We start from the raw sequence: 24,145 nt of genomic DNA, 5'->3' as shown, positions 1-24,145 counted from the left end.
GCATTTACGTCGAGTCCGATTCAGCCGACTGAATTGCAAGCTGCGGTGCTCAACTGGGCGATTCAGAATAAGAATTTTAGCTTGGCAGCGCGATTGTACCAGTGGCTCGATTACCACGGCCTTTCAGTCTATTCGAGACAGCTGGCTAGAAGTTTGCTGGATTATGCACTTGATACAGCGCATTCCAAAGTTGGAGACATCAGGTACTTTCATTCTGTCCACCCTCTGGACTCATACGTTTGTTTTAGCTCCTATCAGGAAGGCACTGATAACGCCCTGGTGAGCCAGCTGATCGTTGTTGCTGTGAAAGAACTAGAATATATTATTGAGTTCATAAAGCTCGATGGAATAGGTATTATTTTTGGAGGAGATAAGCTTTTGAACTTTCTTGCTTTCCAGATGATTTGAGAAGAAGCCAGGTTCAGCAAACTGTCACCGCTGCGTTTAGTATTTTAATGAAGTGTAACCACGAAAAAGCCATGCGAGAGTTTATTCTTTCTTTGGCGCTTGATCGAGGACGACCGCCGATTGAAAATATGCTTATTGATAAGGAAAGGTTCTAAAAATATAAAAAATTTCAAAGTAAGAATTTTTTTCTTGTAAACCACCAAAAAGACCGTTGAATTTGCCTGGAGAAATGGATACACAGCCCTTATTGAGGCCTGCTTGCGCCTTGAAGCCGTCCATTTCGCTGTCGAAATTGATCAGTCTGTGAAGGATAAATGTCTTGATACTGCTCAAACAAAGCAGATACCCATGTTACTGGATTAAATCTTTTAATTTAACCCTTCTTCAGTTTTGCTTACATAGATCTTGCTTCAGAATGGAAGACTTCGCGATATATTTGTATACAATTTTAGCGGTGCTTGTGGGAGCGCTTATATTTTTATTAAAGAAATCTGGAGGCGATGATGCCCAACAAGAAGCTCAACAAGCTCCTCGTGTCAGACCAGCTGGTCCTGCTCAGGCTGGCCCAGGAGGGCGCAGGAGGAATTTCAACAGAAGAAATCGGGTATGATTTCGTTTGCACTATCTAATTATTCATGCCTATCTTCAGGCTCAAGAAAATGATGAGGCCGCTTTTGATGACTCCGATGGCGAAGGAGTTGCAGAGGCAAAAACATCTGAAAAAATTGGCACGAAAAAAGCCCGAAAACTTGAAGAAAAAGAGGCCCGTGCTGCTCAAAGAAAATTCGAAGAAGAAGAGCGAAAGAAAAACAAAGAAATCCAAGAGGAACGAAGAGCTGAACATTTGAAAAAGCTCGAAGAAGAAGGTAACCCTTCACTTTGCTTCGCTTTCTGACGATTTTAGACCGACTGGAGCAAGAAAGAGAGGAAGAAGAACGCAGACTCGAAGAAGAGAGGATAAAAAAGGAACAAGAAGAATATGAAGCGATGAAATGCGAATTTGAAATCGAGGAAGAAGGAGAAGACGCTAAAACAGAGGAACAAGAGGCCGAAGAAAAGAGGATTTTCATCAGTTACATCAAGGTTGATCCACGTCTTTGATTGTTTACTGACTATTTTTAGGAGAAAAAGGTCAGCTTCGTTGAGCAAATTGCTTCAGAATTCGGTATGCGAAATGCCGAGACTGTAAAGAAGCTTCAATCCCTGCTTGAAAGCGGAGACCTCACCGGCGTTTTAGACGACAGAGGAAAATTCATTTTCATTACACTGTGAGTTTCATCCGTGAAAATAGTTAGCACTAATGAGCTTTAAAGTGACGAGTTACAATCTGTCGCGGAGTGGATCAGTAAAAAAGGTCGCGTTTCTGTTCCCGATGTTCAAAGAGAATCCAACAAGCTCATCAAACTTGCATAAGCTAAATTCTATTTCAACGCTCTACGAAATAATTTAAGTCTTTATTTTCTTCTGTTATATTTTCTCACAGTTACTGTCACACCACTTCAATTTAAATAAAGATCGCAATAAGAATAAATAAGCCGAGTTCATTCAGTTTCATTGCTTAGCTTTGTAAATATGCTGCTAGAATTGACTTGGGCCACGCACCTGTGTACATCATTTCTGGCATTGTTCCTTATTGTGTGCTTATTTTTTATCCCATTGTCAAAGCTCATTTTGAGGAAGGGTCCATTGCTCATCTTTATTCTTGAGAAAATCCGATTCTAATAGAGTTAACTCCCGTTGGTAATTGAGTATGTTTACCCGCGTGCTGCGGCTTTCAAAACCGTTTTATTAGAGTATTCCATTTTTGCAGTCCAACACGCCTTATTTAATTGTCAGAATTAATATGCACTGACATTTTAATCCTATCGAGCGTGTCTTTGAGGAGTTTTCACTTTCAACCCCTCGGCACATTGATTTTACAAGCTACAGAAGTAACATCGAGAGAAAGAGCGAGATAGAAAGGAGATGGTTCAATTCGATTGTGAGATCTTGAACTCGGTCTGCAGTAGTGATCAACAATGTAGCGAGAATATGAAAGAGATATTCAAGTGCAAGAACTGCGAGTCGTCCATCCATGAGAAGCATAAATGCCACAGTTTGCAAGAGTCCATCCTCATATATGTAAACGCGCAGCTTTCCAAATCTAAAGGTACAGAAAATCAATCATTTTCTTCAAGTTGTAAAAATATATCAAGGAGTTCGAGCACTCGACTGCTTCTGCAACATCAAAGACACAACATCAGGCTGTCGACTTAAGCAAAAGTTGAAGAACAACTTCTATGATTGCCACTTATTATCTACACCAGATGATACTCAATGTCAGCAGTTGTATTCCACGTGCTCCGAGAATGCGTTCAACTCTATTTGTGGGCAGTCCTTGTTGAAGCTGGCTACTAATGTAAATGATATGAAGAAAGTAAGGTTGTTGACTCTGAAATTCTAGTGCTCAGTTCCGAAGAATGGCGAGTGCGACAAGAATAACTGCATTCAGTCCATCGGTGACTTGATTTTCAACGATTTCGACCCCAAGCAAGCAGCACTGTTCTTCAAATGCTGTGAGTACGAGCACAAATGCAGCGGCTTACCCTGGACGATTTACTCTCCGAAAGCTTGCCTGGACCGATCGCCTCTCTATTCATGCACTTATTCGTATTACAGCTGTATTGAAGATCCAGAATGCGCGAAAGACATCCAGACTATCGAGGACAAATGCCACGAAGATTTTCTACACGTATGTCACTATATTTTATTTTATCTTGTCTAATACGGATTAAAGCATAATAAAACAACCTGTGATAGAGATTGGCATAATCCTGCAACGAAAGACGTGGAAGAATGCTTATTAGCAACACAGTAAGTTTCTTTCTTTTTTATATCAAAATAAGCGATCAAGGCGGTTGGAGCATTATTTCTGCAGCTGTGAGCTCAACGAAACCCTTCCGTACGAAGAAGGAATAGCTGAGCTAGACGAGTGCTTGAAATATCGTCGACTATTCACCGTGCAACCCTGTTTTGAGCAAATAATCGATCTACCAGAGGAAAAAGGCAGACATATCGAGGATATCCAGCCGGTGTCTTGGATAATTTTCTACTCTTTACTGGGTATTTCGTGCTGTATCATCATTCTCTGTTGCTTTGCTAAGCCACCTCTTCGATCTCGTAGGTCCAGCTTCCGAAGAAGGTACAGTCTATCTACAGTTAAGTCGTCAATATATCATTTAGCCGACTGCAAGTGCCAGAACATATCGCAATGAGATCAAACTCTCGCAACTCTTCTTTGTCCCTTTTTCCACCCCGAAACGAATCCTCTGATTCCTTCTCGTCCCGTCTCACCCCGCGCTACGAAACAATAAGCATTTGGGAGCGTCTGATGATCATCACAAAATCTTACTGTACTGCAAAATTTCTGAAAATCAGTGGCCAAAGTCAAGAATCGTCTATTCCGCGGAATCAGTCGGTCAAAACTCTTGATTCAAAAGATGACTCTAGCAATATCCTTGTTCTTCATAAATAAACTCGTATGCTTGTCCATAGAATGAGTCTACCGCTTGATTTTGTGAAGCAATACTTGCGAAAAACCAAAAGGCTGAAAACACTAGAAGTTCTTGAAAGTACTACTTCCAGCGAGAGCAAGAAAATGACCAAACTCAGTTTTGAAATTTTGAAACCGCCGGAGAGGAAAAAACAAGAAACAAACACGAATCAAAACAATAATATCAGAACTACCAACAAAAACAAGAAAAAAGAAAGAAGAGGCGAGTTAGTCCCGAAGAAATTTCGAAAAATCGCGAAGCTTTTTGGCATCCATGAGGAGCATCTTGAGTTTTTTTACGAAAATCGAAAACGCTTCACCTGGAACATCAAAGAAAAGCCGAAAGTGCACTATACCGAGCAACATTGCAAATACTCCGCGGAATTCGAGGGACACTCTCTCGATGATCACATGATCGAGGCTCATAATTACAGAGATATTCAATGTAAAGAACCTAACTGTTCTTACCTGGCTTATTCACCCAAATCCATTGCCCAGCACAAATCGCGTTTCCACGGAACTGGCAGTAGAAATTCCAATCTTCGATTCGACTTCAAATGCCGTTACTCCAACTGTAACTTCTCCGCGAAATGCGTTTTCCTCCTCGACTCGCACTACAAGATCCACGAAAACCGACTCGTCGCATGCATTTGCTGCCAGTTCCGAACATCGGATCCGAAATCAATGAAAAATCACATGATGAGCCATTTCAATCTTCAATCGCTCGAGTGTGAAATTTGCAAGCGGAAATTCAACACGCCCAGCGCGATTCGAACGCACGAGCGGTACAGACACGCTGAAATGCAGAAATGTGAAGATTGCGGCGCCACTTTCAAAACTTCCGGCTCTTTTCGTAAACACAGGTAAGCAAAAACAATTGTTTAAAATTGCTTATCGAATAAAATATAAAATGAAGAATTACTTGCGAGCGAAGACTACTGAAATACGATTGAAAGAAACTTAGGCTCAAGCAGAAGGTTGTTTTCCGATCTACGGGATAAGCATTTTTATGGGCGAAAAAAAGACGAAAATGTGACGCAAATTTGCGTCAACGCTTCTTGGTATTCGTTTGAATCCGACCGTGTGATTTTCTTTTTTATAAGACCGTTACTTTACGCCTTTCCTATCTTCTGATCTTCTTTTCTTAACACCTGTCTAACTACTACTGATCTCTTTAGTTAAAACTATATTTTCAAATGTTTGTTTTCAGAAAAGTCGAATCGGCGACTCAGAAATTTGATGAAATCAAAGACTCAAGTGCTTGAAAAATCCGCAGCGTCGACGGGGTCGTTTTTTGCGCTTCCATATAAATATCCGCCAAAGCCGAAAGGTCTTTCCTTCACGATAATTGATGGCCCCTCCATGCAGCCAACGATAAACAAGTACGTGTCTTTATCCAAAATATGATTTTTCCGATCTTTCCTAAGAGAAAAAGGGCCCCTCTCTTTGAGCTATTTTTTGTTCATTTGTTGAATCAGAGAAAATGAAATTATGGCCGTATAAATCTGTTAATAATGTCAAGCTGGAGTACGTGGGTTTGGGCGAGAATCTGTTCTTCTAGGAAAAAGGGGGAAATTCATTTAATGATCGCTGTTTTAGTAACGGCGGGAATAATGCCTTCGTCCTGCTGAGTTTGGATCGCGACGCCACTCGCCATGGAGATATAGTCTCTTCTCGCGATCCTCAAAGTCCCCAGGAGAATGTCTGCAAACGCGTCATTGCGCTCGGCGGCGACAGAATCAGAGACAGGAAGAATCAGCGCGAGATCGAGATTCCAGAAGGCTTCTGCTGGCTGGAAGGCGATAACGAAGCTTGCTCGATTGATTCGAACGAGTTTGGACCAGGTAATTACGGGTATATTTATAAGCAATTAAGCGATGTATTTCATTTTATATCTGTCTCATGTAAATCAATAAATCACGCAAAAACTTAACCTACAAAGAGGCTAATTTCCTTTGATCCACCGCCTGACTTAGATCTGGCCTTGTTAGCACTTGAGTGAAATTTCTCAAGATCCCGCTTCAAACTTTTTCTTCATAAAGTATTTTTTTCTTTTCAAGTTTTCCAAGTACCAAAAGGTTTTTTTCTAGTGCCAATGAGCTACATAAAAGGCCGAGCAATATGCGGCATTGATATGGGAGAGAATAACCTACCGAAAAAGATTTTGGACGTTTCAAGAAAGCTGGACTTTGGCAGATTCGTCGATAAGAAGAATAACTGATTTTCTTTATAACGCTTTCATTTCTTTTTGTGTCTCCTTTAATTTAGATTCTGATTGTTTGATATTTGCATGATTCGAAAAACTGTACATTCATATCTACCTCACAGTACTTACTCGCATAGTAGTTACAGTAACTTCATTCTTACCTCGCATTCACTCTCTTACAGTTACTTCGCAAGGTGACGCTAAATAAAACTTTATTAATTCTTAACCTTGTCACAGTTAGCGTACCAGCTTGGCAGTAGCAATAACACTAATTTACAACTTTTCAGATTGTTGGCTCATTGAGGAAGGAGAAAGTGATATGAAGGTTATTCCTACAGAGAGACGAGGAAAGAGGCTCCTAATTAGACTTGACTTGTGAGTTCAGATATTCATGTAAGTCAAAGAAGAGTAACTTGACTCTTGCAAAAGACTTTCCCTGTACAAATACCCATCAAAAATGCACACAGTCACACTTTTTACGTCCGCAAAGGACCTCCGCGCCTGTGTGTATCATTTTATTGCGAATTTGCTTTTTGAAGATGAAACGAAACATTGCGTAATTTAACAGTGCTCTTGTGTGTTCAGGGCCCGTCCAGAGAGGTCTGGCTGCGGCCTCCGCGATATTTGCGCTTTCATTTTTCCTTGTTCTTCATTTTTTCTCCGCGGAAGATAAAAAGGCTAGAATCGAAATTATGATTCACCACTTTTGAAAAGCGGGTTTTGATGATTTGTTGCGGAAAAGAGGGACTTATTCGGAGTCCTCTGAAAAGAGCTACTCACCAATTTCGAAGTACTTGAAGCAGTGAACAGGCAACGAGTTGGCCACACTTCGATTGCGGCCGAAAAAGCAGCGGTTTAGCGAAAAAGTCACATTCCAGAAATTTTTAATTAGCCAAATATTTGAGAGATGGAGACTGAACAGACCACTGGTCAACTCGTACAAACAGATATCAGAATGAGCAGAAAGAAAAGGCAAAGAAGAGAAAGCATTCCGTCAAGGCAGGTAAGAGAAAATCAACGGTTTTCATTTATGTTGTTGTTTATGATTCTGAATCATTCATGAATGAAATTTATGGGCGTTGTCTATCAAGACTCAGATAATTGACAACTTGGCAAATTTACTAATTTGCAAGGTCCTCCTTTGCATATTTAGACGGGCCAAATTGGCCGCTAGTCTCCTCTACTTTCATCGTTTTCTGTCGGGATAGAGGATGTCTGTCTGACTTTTCGCATCGTTCAATGTCAAGACTTGCACTACTTTCAGTTTAATTTACTACTGTTAAAGAGCCCTTATTGATAATTTAAATTGAGGATTCATGAATCATGGTTAGCCACATCTTTAACTTAGCGAAAATCATATGATCTTATAAGATTCAACGTAATATTCTCCTAAATAGATGATGTATGCGCAGCTGAGCTACCGTAACGCTTTCGCACATATAAAATGCTAGTGACCACAACCTTGACATTTCTTTGAGAAATTTATGACACCTCACATTTCAATAATCATGCCGTTCCTCCTTGCCTTATGAATACGAATTTTTTATGACTAAAAATAAAATATGTTCCATGTCCTCTACAGATTGTGCTGACGATCAGACAATCAGGAACAATGTCTAACCAAACTAAACAAAACTAAAAGAAATCATCTCAGCATCGATTTTTGATTATTTTCTGAAGAACACATTTGTAAATGCGTTTTTTTTTCAGATGAGGCATTGAATACAGTAACGCTAGAGACGGCAAATTATTTGTCAAAACTGCCGGCAGCGCAGCAAACCAAAGAAGGAATAGTCGAATTTGTCCAGAAGCTTAAGGCAGATGATGATGGTGCTAAATTGCTCCCAAATGAGCTCATGCAAATTGTTAATTTACGCCCTCAACAGGTAATTTTTCTTCGGCCTCGATTGTTGCTTATTTTGATTGATTCCTTGGGAAGAAGCTACGGTATTTTCTTTATATCCTTGCATTCCTTCTATTTGCATTCCTTGGAAGCAAGTTCTCACGCTTATTGATAATCGCAGCTTCATCGTAGCTTATCGATCACGAGAACAAATTCCAGCGAGTGACGTGTGATGAAGCCTCTTTTTGAATAAATAGAAAAATGACTTGCATTTAAAGTGACGCAAATTTCGGCTAACTCATGGGATTTCTCCTTGAAATCAAGGAGGAATATTTCCATAAAACCTCTTCCAACTTTTTTCTTTACGCTCATTTCCTCGTGGAAATCAAGGAAGATTTATTTTTTTTTCTTAAAAATTTTTTAGCCGGTAGAGCTGTATTTGCTGATTGAAGACATAGAGGGAAGAATCAGTGAAGAGAACGTGGATAAACTTCAAGAGCTCGTTCAACAATAGCTCAAACATTGTATCTGAAAATGCAACTGCCCGTGGCACGCGCCACTCTCCTTGATTGAAATAGAGTGAATTCTATTTTTTAGAATGTCAAAAGCGCGAAAATTCAGAGGTAGAGATGCGAAGACCAGAAATCCGACGGGAATTAATCTCGAACAACTTCGAGAGGTAATTTATTGAAATTCTCATCAGAGCATTATTTATTTTCCAAGGCCGAGGCGGAGATAGAAAAAATAAAAACAGACGGGGATCTCAAACTGGATGAGAACATCAACAAGTCGATAACGAATAAAGATTTGAACGAGGAATACAACCAAGCCGCCGCTGGACTTCATGAAAGGTAAATACCATTCTTCGAACCTCGATGAACTATGAATTGTCTCTCCAGGATTCCATCTTCAAATGACACTGACGATAATGACCCAGTTTCTTCAGTCACAACGTAAGTCTACTTGCCCCTTTTGAATAATTTAGAGTTAAAGAGTACTCGCGCAGTAAATGCTTCTCTTGCCAACACATCAATTACAGTTGTCTTTCTTTAGTAATCATGTCGCGAAGCCCCCGCGGAACGTCCCAAAGAGGAGTATCTCTCGCGCGCCAGAACAACCCGAGCCCAAGCCACCAGCGCGCATTGTCCCCTCCTCAGACTCAGAGGAAGACGATTTGCCACTACACGATATGAACGAGGGAGACCTTCAACAACAAGTCTACGACCTTGAAGATAGAATCGACGATTTAGAAATGGAGAACAAAAAATTAAGAGCGCAGATTGAGCTCAAGGATTTGGTAAGTCAGCTACCTTTCCAATTTTGTAATTAAATACAAATCTTCTCAGGAAATCGAAAGACTCCAAAAAGAAGCGCGCAAAGCGGAGCGTCAACGTGCACGAGCGACTGGTACACGCACTCGCACGACGCGTGCAAAAGAAACCGACCTCTAACGAGACTTTCCCAGCAGCTTCAACTTCGACACCAAAACGAAACTTCCTATCAAATCGCCCATCCCTCGAAGTTATCAAAAAGCATATTTAAACAACCAATTTACTGTTCGATCACGAATAACCCTGTTCGAAAAACTTTTATCTGATGTTTCATTTAATATTTTTTGATGCAAGACTGTCTATGCAAAGGAATGAAATATGCAAATTTGTTACCATTGTTAAAAAAAACCTACAGCTTTTTAAGATTCCGAAAATATAATAAAATGCGTTCTTCTGTATATAATAAACCTTAAAATGTGATTATTTAAAATTTCTTATTTTGCAAGTATTGCACTGTGTTCTTGTTCAATTAATTTTGACTGCATGCCTCTGAATATTGAATATAATTGAGAAAGAAAATCAAAAATTAAACATCTTTTCAAAAAATATCAACTTCGCTCCTTCAACTTTAACAACTCCCACATGACCTATCTATTATTGTGAACTTTCCGCTAATCCGTTCCGAATCTTTCTAACAATTCATGACCACCAAATTCTGCCTTATCGCTTCACACCGTTTTTGACACCGCTTATTTAATATTTAATAAATGATAATTAAATTCACCAGAAAGCAAAATGAATAACAATTAAGATGGATTATGATAGTCTCCATCGAATTACCGCTGAGTTGCATACTGCAGGCGTTCCTGTACTTCGCCTGCGCGAAATAAGTCAAATTTTAAATCAGTGGACCACCCAAACAAGCCTCGACAATCTCCTCCTTCTCGTTAATGACCATCGAAATCAGACAGAATCAACCACATTTACCTACGTTTTATCCACTCTGGAGCAGTTTATCGCCAGAAACCAAATGGCGCTCATTAAAAACGGCCAAAAACAAACAGAAATATTCGAAGCGCTAGCGAAGTACACTGGACAGAGAGGATTTATAAAGACAAAAGTCTGCAAATGCATCGCTCTGATGGTCGTTATTTCAATGCAAGAAAGCCGAAATGCGATTCAGGTCTGTTCCAATTTTCCGAGGCCTATTCATCTGGAGATTCTTCAAATACTCTTTGAAGAAATCGACAACAACGATCACATGACACGCTTGAGACCGAAAGTGCACGACGTTATCCTTTCCCAGCCAGAGTTGATAATTCCTGTTGTCACTGACAGCCTGCAGAAACTTTCCGATTTTCAGCAAAATAAAGCCGAAGTTATGATGGCTATAAAGCTCCTTGGCTCACTAGGGAGCATTTACTCTCTTTCTACCGACAATCTCGGCGACTGCTTTAAACACGTGGTTTCTTTCGCCGTGAAACCAACTGAAGAAAACGTCGAAATTTCCGCCCAGATTCTCGAAACCATTATTGACTTTGTTTCTGGCAAGAATAAATCATGTTCAACAGTGATGGCCGATTACAGAACAAACCCAACGAGTTTGGCTGTTTTCAGCTCGATTTTGGAGTCAATTTTTCAAGTCATTGCGACGCTTACTGAAAACGAGGCATTGTGTGAAAATTTTATTTTGAAATAAGTTTTGAAATTCTCAATCGAAGTTTTTCTTGCTGTAAAGTTGACGATTTCTTCTTCGCTTTTTCTACAGATGAAACCTCTTTGTGAACATCTTCGTAACGGCTGATAATGTAGTTAATTTTCTCAATAGAGGGGCTTCGTTTATTTCTCATAATTCTATGTTTAATAATAATAGATAGAAAACATAAGTGTCGCCTTATAAAGAGACTTCATCATATTTAGTTGGTAAATAACACTTTTGATAATTGAATTGACGCTTTTCGTTCTGACGTAATTTCTTAAAATGACGTTCATTCTTATTATGAAACAATTGATGTCCTTTAATAACTTTTATTCACACAAATGAAGCATTGCGTAGAAAGCTCATTTCTTCACTGGAACTCTGGAAACAATTACGTCCCTCGTCTAGTCCATATTTGCCGCGTATTCATGTCTTCTCATTTCACTTTCTTTGAGAGTCAGAAAGAATTTCCGATTATGGACTTGCTATCGATTCTATTCAAGTTTACTTTTTCGCAGAAAAACACGGAAGCTTTTCTCGCATGTCTGGAAATTTGGGATGAATTCCTGGATCAGCTGATGGTTCTTGAATGGTCAAAGTTCCTTGGCGAGCGACCCTCGGTGACTTATCAAGAGCTTCTTGTTTCATTGTTCAACGAGTCATTGAACAAGGCACAGGTTCAATTCTCCGCGGATTTGTTGATGACTCTCGACAACGAAGAAACGGATGAATCCGGCGAGACAGAAAGGAGCAGTTTCATCACAGCGAATATCGAAATAATCGCTAGGATTTGCTGCCTCAAGCCGATGGATATTCTCACCGCGCTCATTCCAAATCTCAAATCTACAGTTTCTCAATTTCTCAGCGAGCCGCAAAGCTTCACTGATGCGAAAATTCTCGATCTTGGGACTCTTTTGCAGGTCGCTGGAAGATTAACGGAACATTTTCTCGGGGAAGAATTTCAAAAATTCGAGGAAGATGTGAAATTGATACTTGAGTTGATTCTTGAGCTAGCGGAAAAACTTTACCAGGAATGATATAAAATTGAATAATCTAAATCGAGGTTAATAAATTTGATTTGCGAGTCTCTCTAAATCGAGGTTAATAAATTTGATTTGCGAGTCTCTAAGAGTCCAACTTTGTTATCATCTAAAAGGTCGTCCATTCCAAATCGCACAGCGCATCCATAATCGAACTACACTGCCAAGTCCTCTCAGCACTCCGCCCATACCAGCACTGGCTTTCGCAGTTTTACGCAAAAGCCCAAAATACTCTTTCAATAGACACGAAAGAAAAACTCGAGTCAGCACCGGTCGTTCATCTCTCGCGAAAAGTTCTGCACATTTCCATCCCAGTTTTACTTCTAGAGCCGAGCAAAGAAACGCAAAAGATTCAAAAAGTGGCTGCTCAGTTGCTACAGTGTTGGGCGAGTATTGTGCGGCCCCATTTCGCTGATATCCTAGGTGCGTTTATTTTGAAGACTTAATTTTCAAATTTCAGGCCATCGGAGATAAAAAGTCGCGTTTATGTGCATTTAGTTGAACAGGGCTTGACTTTGAAAACCTCTAAAACGCGATCTAAAATGCATATCCACTCTATGTTATAAAAATTATTCAGCGAGCGAGCTAGGTGAACTTTATTCAATTGGTGGTATTGGCCCCAGTCCAAAGAACATTCCCCTGACCGAGGAAACGAAAACGATTGTTCTGAAAGCGCTGGCGAGTCTTTTCTTGCTCCCTTATCCAAATACAACTCAAGCAGATCAAAAATGGCCGGAGAGGACGGAGCTTTTCACGAGTCTTGTAAAATCACAGTCGGCCAGGTTCGATTTCATCAGTTCTTGTTGCTTCTTGGTTTATTCGGAATCCGTCGCCTGCAGGAAATCGTGCTCTGCGGGAATAAGAAATATCGTCTTCGACTGCGTGCCACATATAAACACTTTCAATGTGGATATAAAGGAGACGAAGGCAGCGATGAATCTAACGACTGACTACTTTAATTGCATGAAGCAAGAAGCGACGAAAGATATGGAACTGACGAGAAGAACTGTTCAGGCTTGCTATGAGGTTTGTTTTTGAAAAATTCTTTGAAGTTATCGTGAATTTGAAGGGATTCTCTGTTGAGAAAGCAAATGAGCTTTTGCTGAAAGAAGAAGGGGTTCAATTCCTGGAGAACATGACAAAGATCATTTCCGCGGTAGTCGAGTACTGCAAGGATGCGGAAATACTACCCGTCGTTCTTAATCTCACGATGAATATAATTCTTCCTGCTTCTGAAATGTCGCCTCCTGTCCATGCTGGTAGGCGGTTCAATAAATGAGTTTTCGCTGGAATTTAAATTTATTCAGCTGGATTGACGCTTTTGAAGAGGATCATTTCCGTCAAATATCGATTCTTTTTCCCGGGCAACGTTCTTTCTTCGCACTTCAAATCCAACTCTCCCGGCTCGAGTTATCCAAAAATCCAAAATGAACAGACTCTTATGCAAATTATTCGTTACTTTATCACTGGTAACGTTTCTCTAATAAACATTAATTAACTTTCTGTAGCTATCACTTCTACTGATCTAACACTGTCCAGAAATGCACTAAATCTCCTTCTCGAGCTTCAAAAAGAGCGTAAATTCTTTTCTAACGATGCTGTTCGGTAATTATCAAATCTCAGTTCCCTGAGCAGCTAACTCGATTTCTGTTTTAGAGTAAATATCAACCCGTTAATTGTCGGGGCCGTCTCCAGCACCCTACTCGCTGGCCAACACCTTATTATCGAGGATGAGCTGATAACTTTGCTTCACCACACGTTCTACGAGAACAAAATATGCGACCTTCAATCCATATTCACAAACACTTTACCTAAGCATCTCTCCGTAAGTAAATCCCCAGACCAACGGATGTCTCTACTTCCACGACTAGGATATTACATGAACGGAGGCCCTTATCGCCCTGATTATCTTGCACTTGAAATTCATTTCTCATTTTTTTCTCCTAGAGTTACACAGTTCCATCACTCAACACCGACTTTCCAACGTTTCTGAGCATCATTCGATCCGTTCTCATCGCTTCCAGAGGCTGATATTCAAATCCCTTTTTCTTTTGTCAACCATTTTATGTTTTCGCACAGTTCAACAATCGCATATCATAATCAAATAAGAAAAAGCACCACTACTGGCACACACAAAAAAAAAGCATCTGTACCCCCATTCTTCGTTCAACAACTGAATATTAAACATTCAAAAGTTCAGATTTTCTCCTCAATAATGCAATTCAGAATGGACATAACAGCAGAAATAACAGTGAAATTCCGATTGGCGATCAAAAAGAAACTCGCCGCCATGAAGATCGAGGAGGATGATGACTTGATCGACTTTGTGATGATCATCTTCGCGAGAAAGAAGCGATTTGATGCTATTAGGGAGGACTTAGAAGAATTGTTAGAAGAAAAAGCTGCGGATTTCGCAGTTTGGCTTGATCTTTTGATTCAAAAAGGTAATTTTGTAGTTTCATGCTAGAATTGTTTTACATGGGGATTTCTTTAGTCAATGGGCTGCCTGAAGATCCGAGCAGAGAAATGTATGAAGCCAGAAAGCGCAAAGAGCAAGAAAAGCTCGAGGAGCGACTTGAAGCTGAACAAGAGGCTCGAGAAGCGGCCGCGGCAAATTCCGGAAGCGATTCGTCTCAGAGCTCAGATTCAGATGGCGAAAGAGATTACTCCAGAGATCGCTCGAGAAGTAGATCTCGGTCAAGGTACTTATCATTGGAGATAAGTATAAGGTTTGATAACATTTCAAGATCTCCGCCGAAGAATCGCGTCAACATTTTCCTCGAGGATTCTCGACAAATCCACGATCTTCAAGAGCGATTCCAGGATCTTAAACAAAAAAGTCGCCGACTCAACAAAGAATTCACCAAACGCGAGGACAAGAACTCGAAGAAACTTTGCAAATCATACAAGTATGAATATATTTTCTGCTGATATTTTAATCAATTTTTTCAGGGGAATAAATGAAGCATTGATGAAATTGCTGGAAGCTTGCGATGCTGTGGAACTTGACCCCAAAGACATTCAAAATCGCGCGGATAGAAAGAAGATTATCAAAGATTCACAAAAGTTGCTCGATCGCAACGACAAGGCAATTTCGTTCCTATGATTTTTACTGTTCTCCTTCTTTATCAGACCTGCCAGTTATCAAGCCTAGTTGATCATTTTTTTCATTATTCAAGTGCAGTTTGAATTAAGAATGGAACTCTACCTTATCGACTGTATTTGGATTGTTCTAACTGTTGCCGGACTCGCCGTTACCTCGCCAAAAATCATCACCAATAACGGGTTATTCCAACAACTCACAACATTCGGGAAGACAAGAGTCAAAACATACCCTTTTGACGTTCCGAAAGCCTGGTTTACCCACTTTTATCTATTAGGAAGTTTGTTCTTTCTTCTTCTGCTCTATCGCTGGTGCTTGGGAACGGTTGAAGAAATCCGGATAAACAAACAAAAATGGTTCATTTCCTACCAAAATCAGTCTATTCGCGGTTCATTTGCTCAACCTAAAAAAAAGACGGCCAACCTAGTTTGCCTGAAATAGGACTCATGTCGATTGCGATGCATCCGATTTTGGATCTGAGTCTATTTACAGTTGGCGAAAGCAACCCAAAATTACGTAAAGGCGTAATGCGACTCTTGATACACGACTTTGATGGTAAGGCGCGTTCATTTTCGACTTTCAAAGGGTGTCATTAGATCGTGTTCCCTTACTTGGATGGCTCGTTCTTGTTCATCTTCTGCAGCGGTTGTTAGGAACGGGTTCGATATAATTACAATTTTGGAGAAAACAGTGAATTATTTGTCACCAAAATTAGACGCTCATATCAACTTATTTACTAATTAACATCTGCTAAAGCAATCTTAAGTAACAAAATATTGCAATTTGCTCATATCAATTGCCCCAGAAAGCTTCTTTGAAAATCGCTAAAGCTATTTTGGCCCATATTATTGCATTGCATAACTCCGTTAACTCGAGCCCTATTTTGAGAGTCTATATTTATAGCGAAGTCTAAAAATGTCATGTCGATCGCTCACTATGCGCTTGGTCATGTTTTTTACGTTCTGGTTCCATTAAGTACGCTGGCTTCTTTGCCCGATGCTCTTGACTTTGACAAGGAGCTATCTCCTGGCTCAATTTTCAAGATAACAGCAGTCTTTTCCGCGATCTTCTATCAACACTTGAGGTAAGGATATTTGTGAAATCTTCTGCTTTTATGTGCATTAATTCGCCGCCGAGGTGAAAAACGATAGAGATGAAGATTCAAGATCGATTTCCGTATCAAGAAATCTTCTGAAAGATCTCGATCTAAACCTATTCTCTCACGCGGGAGACCTAACCCATCTTGACTCCCCGCTTGGAAACAGCTGGTAGCCCCGCAGCGCCATCTTCCAAAGAGTTACTGTATAAAACCATTTGATTTCAGGCAATTCAGAAACACAGCTTTAATTTTAATCCTATTTAAATTTTTACAAAATGAAGAACGCATCTCATCTCTTGTGTACAGCCGATAACCATGAAAGACTTATCCAAAGCAAAAGAGTTTTCATCAAAATGCTCGAAAAAGAAGAATTCAAGCTTATCGTTCGAAAACTCTCCATCAACGAAGGCATTAACGAAGTTACAGAAACCGAAGCAAAGCTCGCTGCTCGAATCAAACGAGAGAAGTTGGAGCTACTGGCTCTGATCAAAAACAGCAACTTGAAGGATGATGAAGTGAAGAAAATGAGAAAGAAGCTCCTCGCAGAAATGAAGATTTATTTTTAGTTGAAAAATATTATTAAATGAAGCATTTAATAATATTGATATAATAATAGGATTCGACCTATAGAACAAACCATTAAAATGATTCTCATCTTATGTTTATGCTATAAAATGCGTTTTTGATGCTGCTATCAAGTTTGTATTCGAAATAAATCCCTTTGAATAAATCTGAAAATGAATTAATCCGAACACGCATCCCAATAAATTTCAAATCATCAGGAATTTATCAATGTCTATTTGATGAATTACCATAAGAATTTTTCGGGCAAAAAAATTTTTTTTGAGATATTGGTATATTCTGAAAGCCCGTAAAAAGTTATACAGAATCACCAAATTCTAGGGTCAGATGACGTCATTATGACGTCATCGGGCTGATTTGAAAATTTTGTCTTTGGAACGCTTTTTCGAGCCGAAAACGTTTTTTAATTTTATTTTTCTCGACGGATTCGGATTTTCCATGAAAAACTACGTAGGGACCCGGGATCAAACCATTGAATATCAACCATTACCGACCGGTCCAATTTTTGAAATCGAAAAATCTATTTCCAGCAAAAACAGCCTCAAAAAGCGTTCCAAAGTTTCATGAATTTGGAGCCTTTTCGGACATTTATTCATCATAAATGACGTCATCATGACGTCATTGAGCCCTAGAAATTTGGGAATCGACTAATTTTGACTTGGACTTTCAGAATATACCAATATCTCAAAAAAAATTTTTTTGCCCGAAAAATTTTTATGGTAATTCATCATTTGTCTATTTAAATTGATTTCTTATTTCAAGTTCTATCAATTTAGCATACGAGCAATGGCAAATCTTCGATCTGACCCAAATGCGCAAAAAAACTCTTGTCCTCCGCGAAGTGGTCTATTTACAGTAAGAAATCGGTGCCCCTGCCCTAATTCGATTCTATTTTAGTACATTATGTCCCCAACGATTGCTTCTGAAATTCTCTTCTACCTCGCTCTCCTGCCTATCGGTGGCTTTCACATGTTCTTTCCGTTCTTCTTCACTTTAATCAATCAATCAATCTCTGCCAGAATGACCCTAGACTTTTACAATTCAAAATTTGGAACGTCTCAAGTCGCCGGTCGAAAAGCTCTTGTTCCATTCATTTTCTAGACATGTTTTTTCCAGCATCAGAAAAACGGATAGCCAGTCACTTCTTATCGTAACAGTCTGTTTTGTAGACATGGTATCGATAAATGAAGGCTTTTCGGAGCAAGTTTTGATAAAGAGATTGAAAGCTGATGGCACCTATGATGTCCTTAGAAAGGCATGCTTGCAGATGGTCGAGGAAAATCCAGTTTATACGACGCTTAGGAGTGATTTGGACAAGCAAGTTTCAAGTCAGAGTAGAAAAGTTTATGTAGAATGGGACACATCTGTCGATTACCATTGATTACCTAGTCACTACCAGCTTCATATAATTTCTATCTCGTGATAAGTTTCCTCTCGAACCAGCAATGGAAACCTTCCATCAGAAAAGAAGACATGATGCGCCAACTCCGGACACATATGCACGGAGGAGAGCTCTTCTCTGCTCGCCTTCCGAAAATCATAAGCGACTTGATGAAATCCAACCAGGATCAGCATCTCCGCCCGGAAGTTGAGCGAACGGCCACACAGATGATGGAGGAGCGAGAAAAAGAGATTGCCTTAAAAAGTAAGAAAGAATAAGCCATCGAAAAATCCGCTTTTGGAATTTCAAATGCGCGAACGTAACAAGCAGTGAGCATTCGATCGCTTCGAATTGAACAAATATGGTTAATTCTTGAGCTCGAGTTTGACGCCATATCTAATCGCTCAACAGTTCACATTTGCTGCTAATTTGCAGCGATCCACGTGAAAAGACAAACTTCCTCTCTTCTGCTTTCTTTCCTTCCGGCGTGAAATTCATCAGGGTTAAATGCGGTTTTCCTAGCGGACGATTTCTGCTGAGATTTTGAACTTGAGATTAATTTTGATCAAACATTGACGGTGACCACCGCAAGCGCCATCGAGTCTCTTATAATTATATTTTCCAGAAAAAATGCATTTTGAAATTATATTTGTTATAGACAGCGAGTTTTTAAAACTGTTCTTCAGAAAAAGAATCTCCCAAGAAGACCTCTGAAGTTACGAAAACTCCACCAAAAGATCCCTCTACTTCTAACTCGTCAATCGTGAATAATGAGCAGCCTCAATCGTCAGGTCAAAATCGAATACCGCCTATTCAAAGTGTCGTCCCAACAACTCAACTGTCCAGCGACTTCCAAATGGATGTTGACTTGCCTCCGCATGGGCGGAAATTAGCGGATGTCAAACAGGAAAATCAAAGCAGCCAGGAAGAAGTGGACTTGGACTCGATGACTTTAGACGAACGACTCAAGTTTCTCCAGCAGCGAGAGCACGAGGAATGGTTCCTTATCTATTCTGAAAATAATCCCGGTTTCTTAAACCGGTTAAAACTGGCCTCGGTGAAAATAGAACACATCAAAATAAACCCTTATCTGGAACCATTAAAAGGGAGATGATTATCATTCTCCGGATGCATCTCCGATACACGACGAGCAACCGGCACCGGGCGGCGGCGGCCTTGCTAGTCTGCTCAACAAACTTCAAAACTCGGCGCTTAGCGGTTTGTTCCCCAGCGATCCAAATGCCGGTAATCTCGGCGCGGCTGACGATGTTTCAATGGAGTCAGGTAGAAGCTTCTTCCTCTTTTATTGTTGCTAATTTTCGCCACGGGACGTCCCATTTCTTGCATTTCGCTAACGTGTGAGCATGCGCAGGCAGCGTGACAAAATTGCTTGTAGCTCGGAACTCCGGGCGGAGATGGGATCGCTTTCTAAACCAAATCTAAATCTTGCAGAAGATCACTTATCTACTGTACGAAGGTTTTCTAGTGATTTATTGAATCTTCTAGAACCATACTTTGCCTTTTCATTAATTTTATTTTTAGATGGTGGAGCAACACCGATCATGGATGAAGATTTAGGAGACCAGGCTCCGGAAGTTGAAAACGCCGTTCCGGGCCTTCCAAAGATAGTAGAGATCGCTGGTGGATCAGCAGTTAAGAAACGTGTGGTTGTTGATACTTCCAGCTCCAGTAGCGACAGTAGCAGCTCCTCAGGTCCGGATTAGAGAAAACTGAAAACAATCATTTTCGCAAGATAAACATGCCAATTTTAACTTCTCAATACACGGGCGCGCAACTAAGCGCTCAAAACACGGGGTCGGGTGAGGGGACCACAATGCATTATTCAGCCCCGCGCGGCGCGCAAAATTCGGATTGTCAGAAAGAGCGCTCAAAACTTTTAGCTTTAACTTTCGTTTGCGGCGGGTAAAAAGGTAACAATTCATATCGCTGGAAAGCTTGAACACTCACCTATCAGGATAAACAATTACTTTTGAAAAACACTTTCTGGATTTGCAGCTGTAGAATGAAAGATGAATCCGATGCAAAACGCCACCACTTTTGAGAAAACATCCAAAATTTCAGAAAGTGGTTCGTTTTAGTCATCTTAGCTCACATTACAAAAATCAGGTCAAACGGATTATCACAAGAGAAATAACGGCGGCTCAAACTCGCCGTGGTCGGTTGAACCGACCACGTGTATTGAGAAGTTAACGGTGCTAACTGTATATTTTTTTTCAAAATCCGTCTGAAGATGACTCCGACTCTAGCTCGAGCTCGTCATCGAGTGATGATCGACGAAAGCGGCCTCGAATGCGCGAATCGCGTTTGGTTCGAGAAGAGCGCGAAAGAAAGGAAAGAATGCGTCGTCGTCCTTCGCGAAGAAGTCCACCGGATGGTCGAGCTCCGCGAGGATCTCCGGTGAGGGTTAGAAATGTGATTTTAGGTGACAGTTATCTAAATTTGGTGAATCAAAATGAAAAGCTCTTCAATTCAATTGAATCAATTCTATTGTGAGTCAATGTTTTTTTAAGACTTACGAAGACTACGCTTCCAAAAGTCCTCGATCGCGGAGCAAGGGAAGATCGCGGGACAATAGTCGAGATCGGGATCGAAAACGACGAGATAGTTCTGAAAGGGATGATGTCCGAAAAGAGAGACGTAGAACTCCGACTCGGCGGTCGAGAAAATCTTCTTCGTCATCTTCTTCGAGCTCTTCGTCTTCTAGCTCGGATGACGATTCCCAAAGGTATTGGAAGAGGAAAATCTAGGAACTCTATTTTATTTTGAAGCCGAAGCCGACGAAAATCGAAGGAGCGTGCTGAAGGAAGGTCCGATCGCGACCGACGCTCCGATTCTTTCGGACGTCCGTCTTCTGAGTCTCGATCCAGGTTAGTTAGGTTTTTTATCCCACGCTTCAATAAGCGACAATAACTACATAGTAGCTTCATATGTGAATTACATTTGTAGTCTTATATGATTCCATTAAGATGAATTTAAAAAACTTTTTGCAGGCAAAATCCTGACTTTGCCTGTTTTTATATTCATCAGAAAGCCCGTAAAATTCTGAGTCGACTGGACTAATTTCAGACCAAAACAGTCAGACGATGACGTCATAAATGACGCTAGAAGTTGGCAAAAATAGCCATTTCGGGCAAACTTTGAGTCACTTTTTCTGGGCCTTTTTGACGTAATTTTCTCATGTTTTATAGCTCAAATTAATCCCTATGAAAAACTGTACTAAGGTTTTTCTTGGATTTTCATTTGCTCGAAATTTTTTTTTCGGAAAATTCTAGAGCCAAATTTTTCAAATTTTTTTTCCTAATCCTTAAGAACCTTAGTACAGTTTTTAATAAGCTTTCATTTGAGCTATAAAACACCGAAAAATTCGATCAGGAACGCTGTAAAAATAAGACTCAAAGTTTTGGCTTTTTGGAATTTTCTGACGTCATTTGTGACGTCATTCTCTAGAAAATTTCAAAAACGACTTGGTCGAATCGACTCAAAATTTTCCGAGCTTTCTATAGGGCTACAAATCAGACCAAGTCAGAATTTCGCCTGCAAAAAGTTTTTTAAATTCATCTAATGGATCACTCATCAAAATTTTAGGAACAAGTCGCGTCGTCGCAGGCTGAGTTTATATTTCGTAATTTTACATTCTCAGAAATACTGTCAGGGCATTACTTGTGTAGACATTTTTAAATTAATGCAGATTCAACAGAATATGTCTTTTGTATTGCGCCGGTTGTGAACATGTATATTCAAAAACAAGGATTTAAAAAATGAGTTGACTTTGAAGCTGCACGTTGCATACTTTATCATAAATTGTTAAACTCATGCACTGGGATAAATCGTCAGCTCATCGCCCAAGAACAGAGGCAGAAAGGCGAGCAAGGAAAGCAGAATATAGATCGAATACTGCAAGCAGCCGTGGCTATCTTTCTCGCAAAGAATGGGAACGGCAAAAGTCCAAGAAAAGATCCAAGAAAACCTTGAGAGAAAGAGATTCAAGCATTGAGCGAAGTCCTTCTCTTCGTCGAAGAACATCAAGTCCGATTCCCAAGCGTTTCCGGCGAACTGTCGAAACCCGAAGCCGCACTCCAACTTCAATCTCCCCCATTCGCTCTGCTTCAAGCCGCGCACGAAGTCTCACTCCGAAACGAAAACGACGTAAACACCGAAGACGAGAAACCAGAAGATCTCGCAGTCCAAGTCGCGCAGCATCGGGTAAGCATGCCCGCGTCGCAACTCATAGTCGCGGCAAAACTCGTTCTCCAAGTCCTTACTCGCTAACTGAAGGGGTACCCTTTGGTTCTCCAACAATCAAATGTGATCCAGGAACTCCCCTAGTCAAAACTGATTTTGACTATCAACGATCGCGAGGTCGTTCATCCTCTCGTTCTTCACGATCTTGTAGCACGTGTTCTTGCTCTTCCTGGTCCGCATCATCCGAAAGTGGATCAGACTGGAGTTACTCGCGAAGACGATCAAGAAGTCGTGCTCCCGACCGACCAAGAAAACGATATCACTCGAAGTATAGTCGTTCATCGAGCCCGAAATTCAGCCCTTCACCATCTCGGAAAAAGAAGAATATCCGTCGATATGACCGACGGTATGGGTTATCTCCTCATCCTCAACTTTATCTTTTTCTTTAGTAAGCCATACAAATCGAAAACAAAAACAACTCGCGGAACACGAGCTGGAAAAAGGGTCAGGGCAGCGCGAAAAAAAGTCATGGATGCATTCAACGATTTCAAAGAGAAGCAGCCTTGGAAGTTCACATTCGGCCATGAACTTTTACCGGACAACGTGCCCATCATTGATCTTCTCTACGAACCGCACAAGGTAGATAAGCGCAAGCTCAAGGCGGCTCAGCGATCTTAATTATGAAATTAAGAACATCAAATATCCGGATCTCAAGCGGAAGGACAACGAGACGAACGAAGAGTACCACGAGCGCATCTTTGCCGATTTTGTCAAGCGTCGTAAGATTTTTTCACAGCCTCTTTTTCACGAAAGAGCTTCAGCTCGGTACCTGCTTTCGTGATCAATCGGAGTGAAAGTGAAATAACAGGTGCTCACGAAAGCAGCGTTTCCTTGAGCAACTTGAAAGTTGACATAATGTTTTGACACTTCTGTGCCCAGATAATCGGCACCTGACGCTTGACGCCCCTCCAGAGGACGAGGAGTCTGTTTTCGATCAGATCGCAAACTCATTTCAAAAAAGCAAAACTAAGAAAGAGATCACGTAAACCGCTTGCCTTTTTCAAGCAGAAGGCCCTTTATCAAACAATTATCATTTATCCCAGCATGGAATACAATATATTTATCAACCTCCTTTATTATTAAATTTCCTCCTTTTCGTCATTATGTTCGCTTATTTAGATCATCCGCCGGCTCAAGTTCCAGTCGCCGTCCAGGCTGGGCCGTACCTCGCCACTTCACCCCTTATCACCACCAAGCTGCCCAAATTCGTCACCATAAACCAAGCTTCGATATCAGAGGTAATTTGAACGTCAAGAAATACTGTCAATTTTATGTAAGCGAAAATTGATAAAAAATTAATATTCATCCACTCACGTGGACTATTGACGTTGTATTATGACCGGAGCTAATTATACGCCCATTTTTAGACGAGCTAGCCGAAACTGCCCAAAAGCAAGCCCAGCGCATCAGAACTCCTCCACGGGAGCCAAAGGCTTCTAAACAGGTCAATCCGGAGGAGGGTGAAATTGAGGACGGCGAATTGTCCGACTAGACTCTTATTTTAAACGCTACTGTATCATTCATTCACTTCATTTCAATTCATTCAGCTGCCATGAAATATATTTAAACATATTCGAACCCGTTGCTTCGAAAATACCGTTTTTTTTCTGGAAAATTGTTTACTCATTTCCAATAATCTTCAACGTTCAATCCGATGTTCCGGCAAAGATTAATCGTGGCTTCCTGCTGAGCCTTCCTGGATAGCCGACTTTAAGTTT

At 40.5% G+C, this 24,145-nt stretch overlaps 11 protein-coding genes across 11 annotated transcripts; all 11 read left to right on the top strand.

The window, feature by feature from the left end:
- The first annotated feature begins 802 nt into the window (after positions 1–802).
- LOC145695940 (uncharacterized) lies at positions 803–1,864 on the top strand. The gene is made up of 5 exons (XM_081772992.1): positions 803–1,012; positions 1,058–1,274; positions 1,313–1,491; positions 1,531–1,676; positions 1,722–1,864. The coding sequence occupies exons 1-5, from the start codon at positions 824–826 to the stop codon at positions 1,819–1,821; spliced, it is 831 nt and encodes a 276-aa protein (XP_081629118.1). The 5' UTR covers positions 803–823; the 3' UTR covers positions 1,822–1,864.
- Positions 1,865–2,094: 230 nt separating this feature from the next.
- Positions 2,095–3,937, top strand: LOC145695926 (uncharacterized). The gene is made up of 6 exons (XM_081772978.1): positions 2,095–2,557; positions 2,604–2,806; positions 2,852–3,139; positions 3,185–3,261; positions 3,302–3,589; positions 3,631–3,937. Exons 1-6 carry the CDS (start codon positions 2,374–2,376, stop codon positions 3,920–3,922), a joined length of 1,332 nt encoding a protein of 443 aa, XP_081629104.1. The 5' UTR covers positions 2,095–2,373; the 3' UTR covers positions 3,923–3,937.
- Positions 3,938–3,943: 6 nt separating this feature from the next.
- LOC145695929 (uncharacterized) lies at positions 3,944–5,094 on the top strand. The gene is made up of 2 exons (XM_081772981.1): positions 3,944–4,803; positions 4,857–5,094. Exons 1-2 carry the CDS (start codon positions 3,944–3,946, stop codon positions 4,891–4,893), a joined length of 897 nt encoding a protein of 298 aa, XP_081629107.1. The 3' UTR covers positions 4,894–5,094.
- A 59-nt stretch (positions 5,095–5,153) lies between these two features.
- LOC145695935 (uncharacterized) lies at positions 5,154–6,348 on the top strand. Its single transcript, XM_081772986.1, has 3 exons — positions 5,154–5,322; positions 5,540–5,784; positions 6,031–6,348. The coding sequence occupies exons 1-3, from the start codon at positions 5,180–5,182 to the stop codon at positions 6,159–6,161; spliced, it is 519 nt and encodes a 172-aa protein (XP_081629112.1). The 5' UTR covers positions 5,154–5,179; the 3' UTR covers positions 6,162–6,348.
- An 85-nt stretch (positions 6,349–6,433) lies between these two features.
- LOC145695939 (DNA-directed RNA polymerase III subunit RPC9-like) lies at positions 6,434–8,573 on the top strand. Its single transcript, XM_081772991.1, has 5 exons — positions 6,434–6,493; positions 6,917–6,956; positions 7,094–7,149; positions 7,857–8,032; positions 8,414–8,573. Exons 1-5 carry the CDS (start codon positions 6,466–6,468, stop codon positions 8,501–8,503), a joined length of 390 nt encoding a protein of 129 aa, XP_081629117.1. The 5' UTR covers positions 6,434–6,465; the 3' UTR covers positions 8,504–8,573.
- LOC145695934 (uncharacterized) lies at positions 8,541–9,466 on the top strand. The gene is made up of 5 exons (XM_081772985.1): positions 8,541–8,668; positions 8,713–8,840; positions 8,889–8,942; positions 9,043–9,286; positions 9,336–9,466. Exons 1-5 carry the CDS (start codon positions 8,588–8,590, stop codon positions 9,438–9,440), a joined length of 612 nt encoding a protein of 203 aa, XP_081629111.1. The 5' UTR covers positions 8,541–8,587; the 3' UTR covers positions 9,441–9,466.
- Positions 9,467–10,038: 572 nt separating this feature from the next.
- LOC145701525 (exportin-6-like) lies at positions 10,039–11,996 on the top strand. The gene is made up of 2 exons (XM_081778744.1): positions 10,039–10,929; positions 11,307–11,996. The coding sequence occupies exons 1-2, from the start codon at positions 10,072–10,074 to the stop codon at positions 11,994–11,996; spliced, it is 1,548 nt and encodes a 515-aa protein (XP_081634870.1). The 5' UTR covers positions 10,039–10,071.
- A 123-nt stretch (positions 11,997–12,119) lies between these two features.
- LOC145699670 (exportin-6-A-like) lies at positions 12,120–14,198 on the top strand. Its single transcript, XM_081776944.1, has 7 exons — positions 12,120–12,422; positions 12,577–13,025; positions 13,069–13,258; positions 13,307–13,468; positions 13,508–13,604; positions 13,656–13,824; positions 13,947–14,198. Exons 2-7 carry the CDS (start codon positions 12,933–12,935, stop codon positions 14,028–14,030), a joined length of 795 nt encoding a protein of 264 aa, XP_081633070.1. The 5' UTR covers positions 12,120–12,422; positions 12,577–12,932; the 3' UTR covers positions 14,031–14,198.
- Positions 14,199–14,226: 28 nt separating this feature from the next.
- On the top strand, positions 14,227–15,169 carry LOC145701547 (uncharacterized). Its single transcript, XM_081778764.1, has 4 exons — positions 14,227–14,443; positions 14,494–14,701; positions 14,747–14,908; positions 14,952–15,169. Exons 1-4 carry the CDS (start codon positions 14,227–14,229, stop codon positions 15,103–15,105), a joined length of 741 nt encoding a protein of 246 aa, XP_081634890.1. The 3' UTR covers positions 15,106–15,169.
- Positions 15,170–15,186: 17 nt separating this feature from the next.
- LOC145701536 (polyprenal reductase-like) lies at positions 15,187–19,153 on the top strand. Its single transcript, XM_081778754.1, has 6 exons — positions 15,187–15,657; positions 15,699–15,755; positions 15,991–16,186; positions 17,560–17,638; positions 17,681–18,428; positions 18,851–19,153. The coding sequence occupies exons 1-5, from the start codon at positions 15,549–15,551 to the stop codon at positions 17,882–17,884; spliced, it is 645 nt and encodes a 214-aa protein (XP_081634880.1). The 5' UTR covers positions 15,187–15,548; the 3' UTR covers positions 17,885–18,428; positions 18,851–19,153.
- On the top strand, positions 17,955–24,038 carry LOC145701496 (uncharacterized). The gene is made up of 9 exons (XM_081778716.1): positions 17,955–18,111; positions 18,851–19,221; positions 19,271–19,448; positions 19,707–19,877; positions 20,416–20,582; positions 20,696–20,910; positions 20,954–21,052; positions 23,547–23,665; positions 23,795–24,038. Exons 1-9 carry the CDS (start codon positions 17,955–17,957, stop codon positions 23,917–23,919), a joined length of 1,602 nt encoding a protein of 533 aa, XP_081634842.1. The 3' UTR covers positions 23,920–24,038.
- The last annotated feature ends 107 nt before the right edge of the window (positions 24,039–24,145 follow it).

This window comes from Oikopleura dioica, chromosome 1 (assembly GCF_907165135.1).
Source record: "Oikopleura dioica chromosome 1, OKI2018_I68_1.0, whole genome shotgun sequence".
Taxonomy (NCBI): Eukaryota; Metazoa; Chordata; class Appendicularia; order Copelata; family Oikopleuridae; genus Oikopleura; species Oikopleura dioica.
The sequence above is the reverse complement of the archived record's forward strand: the minus strand, read 5'-3'. Positions and strand labels throughout refer to the sequence as shown.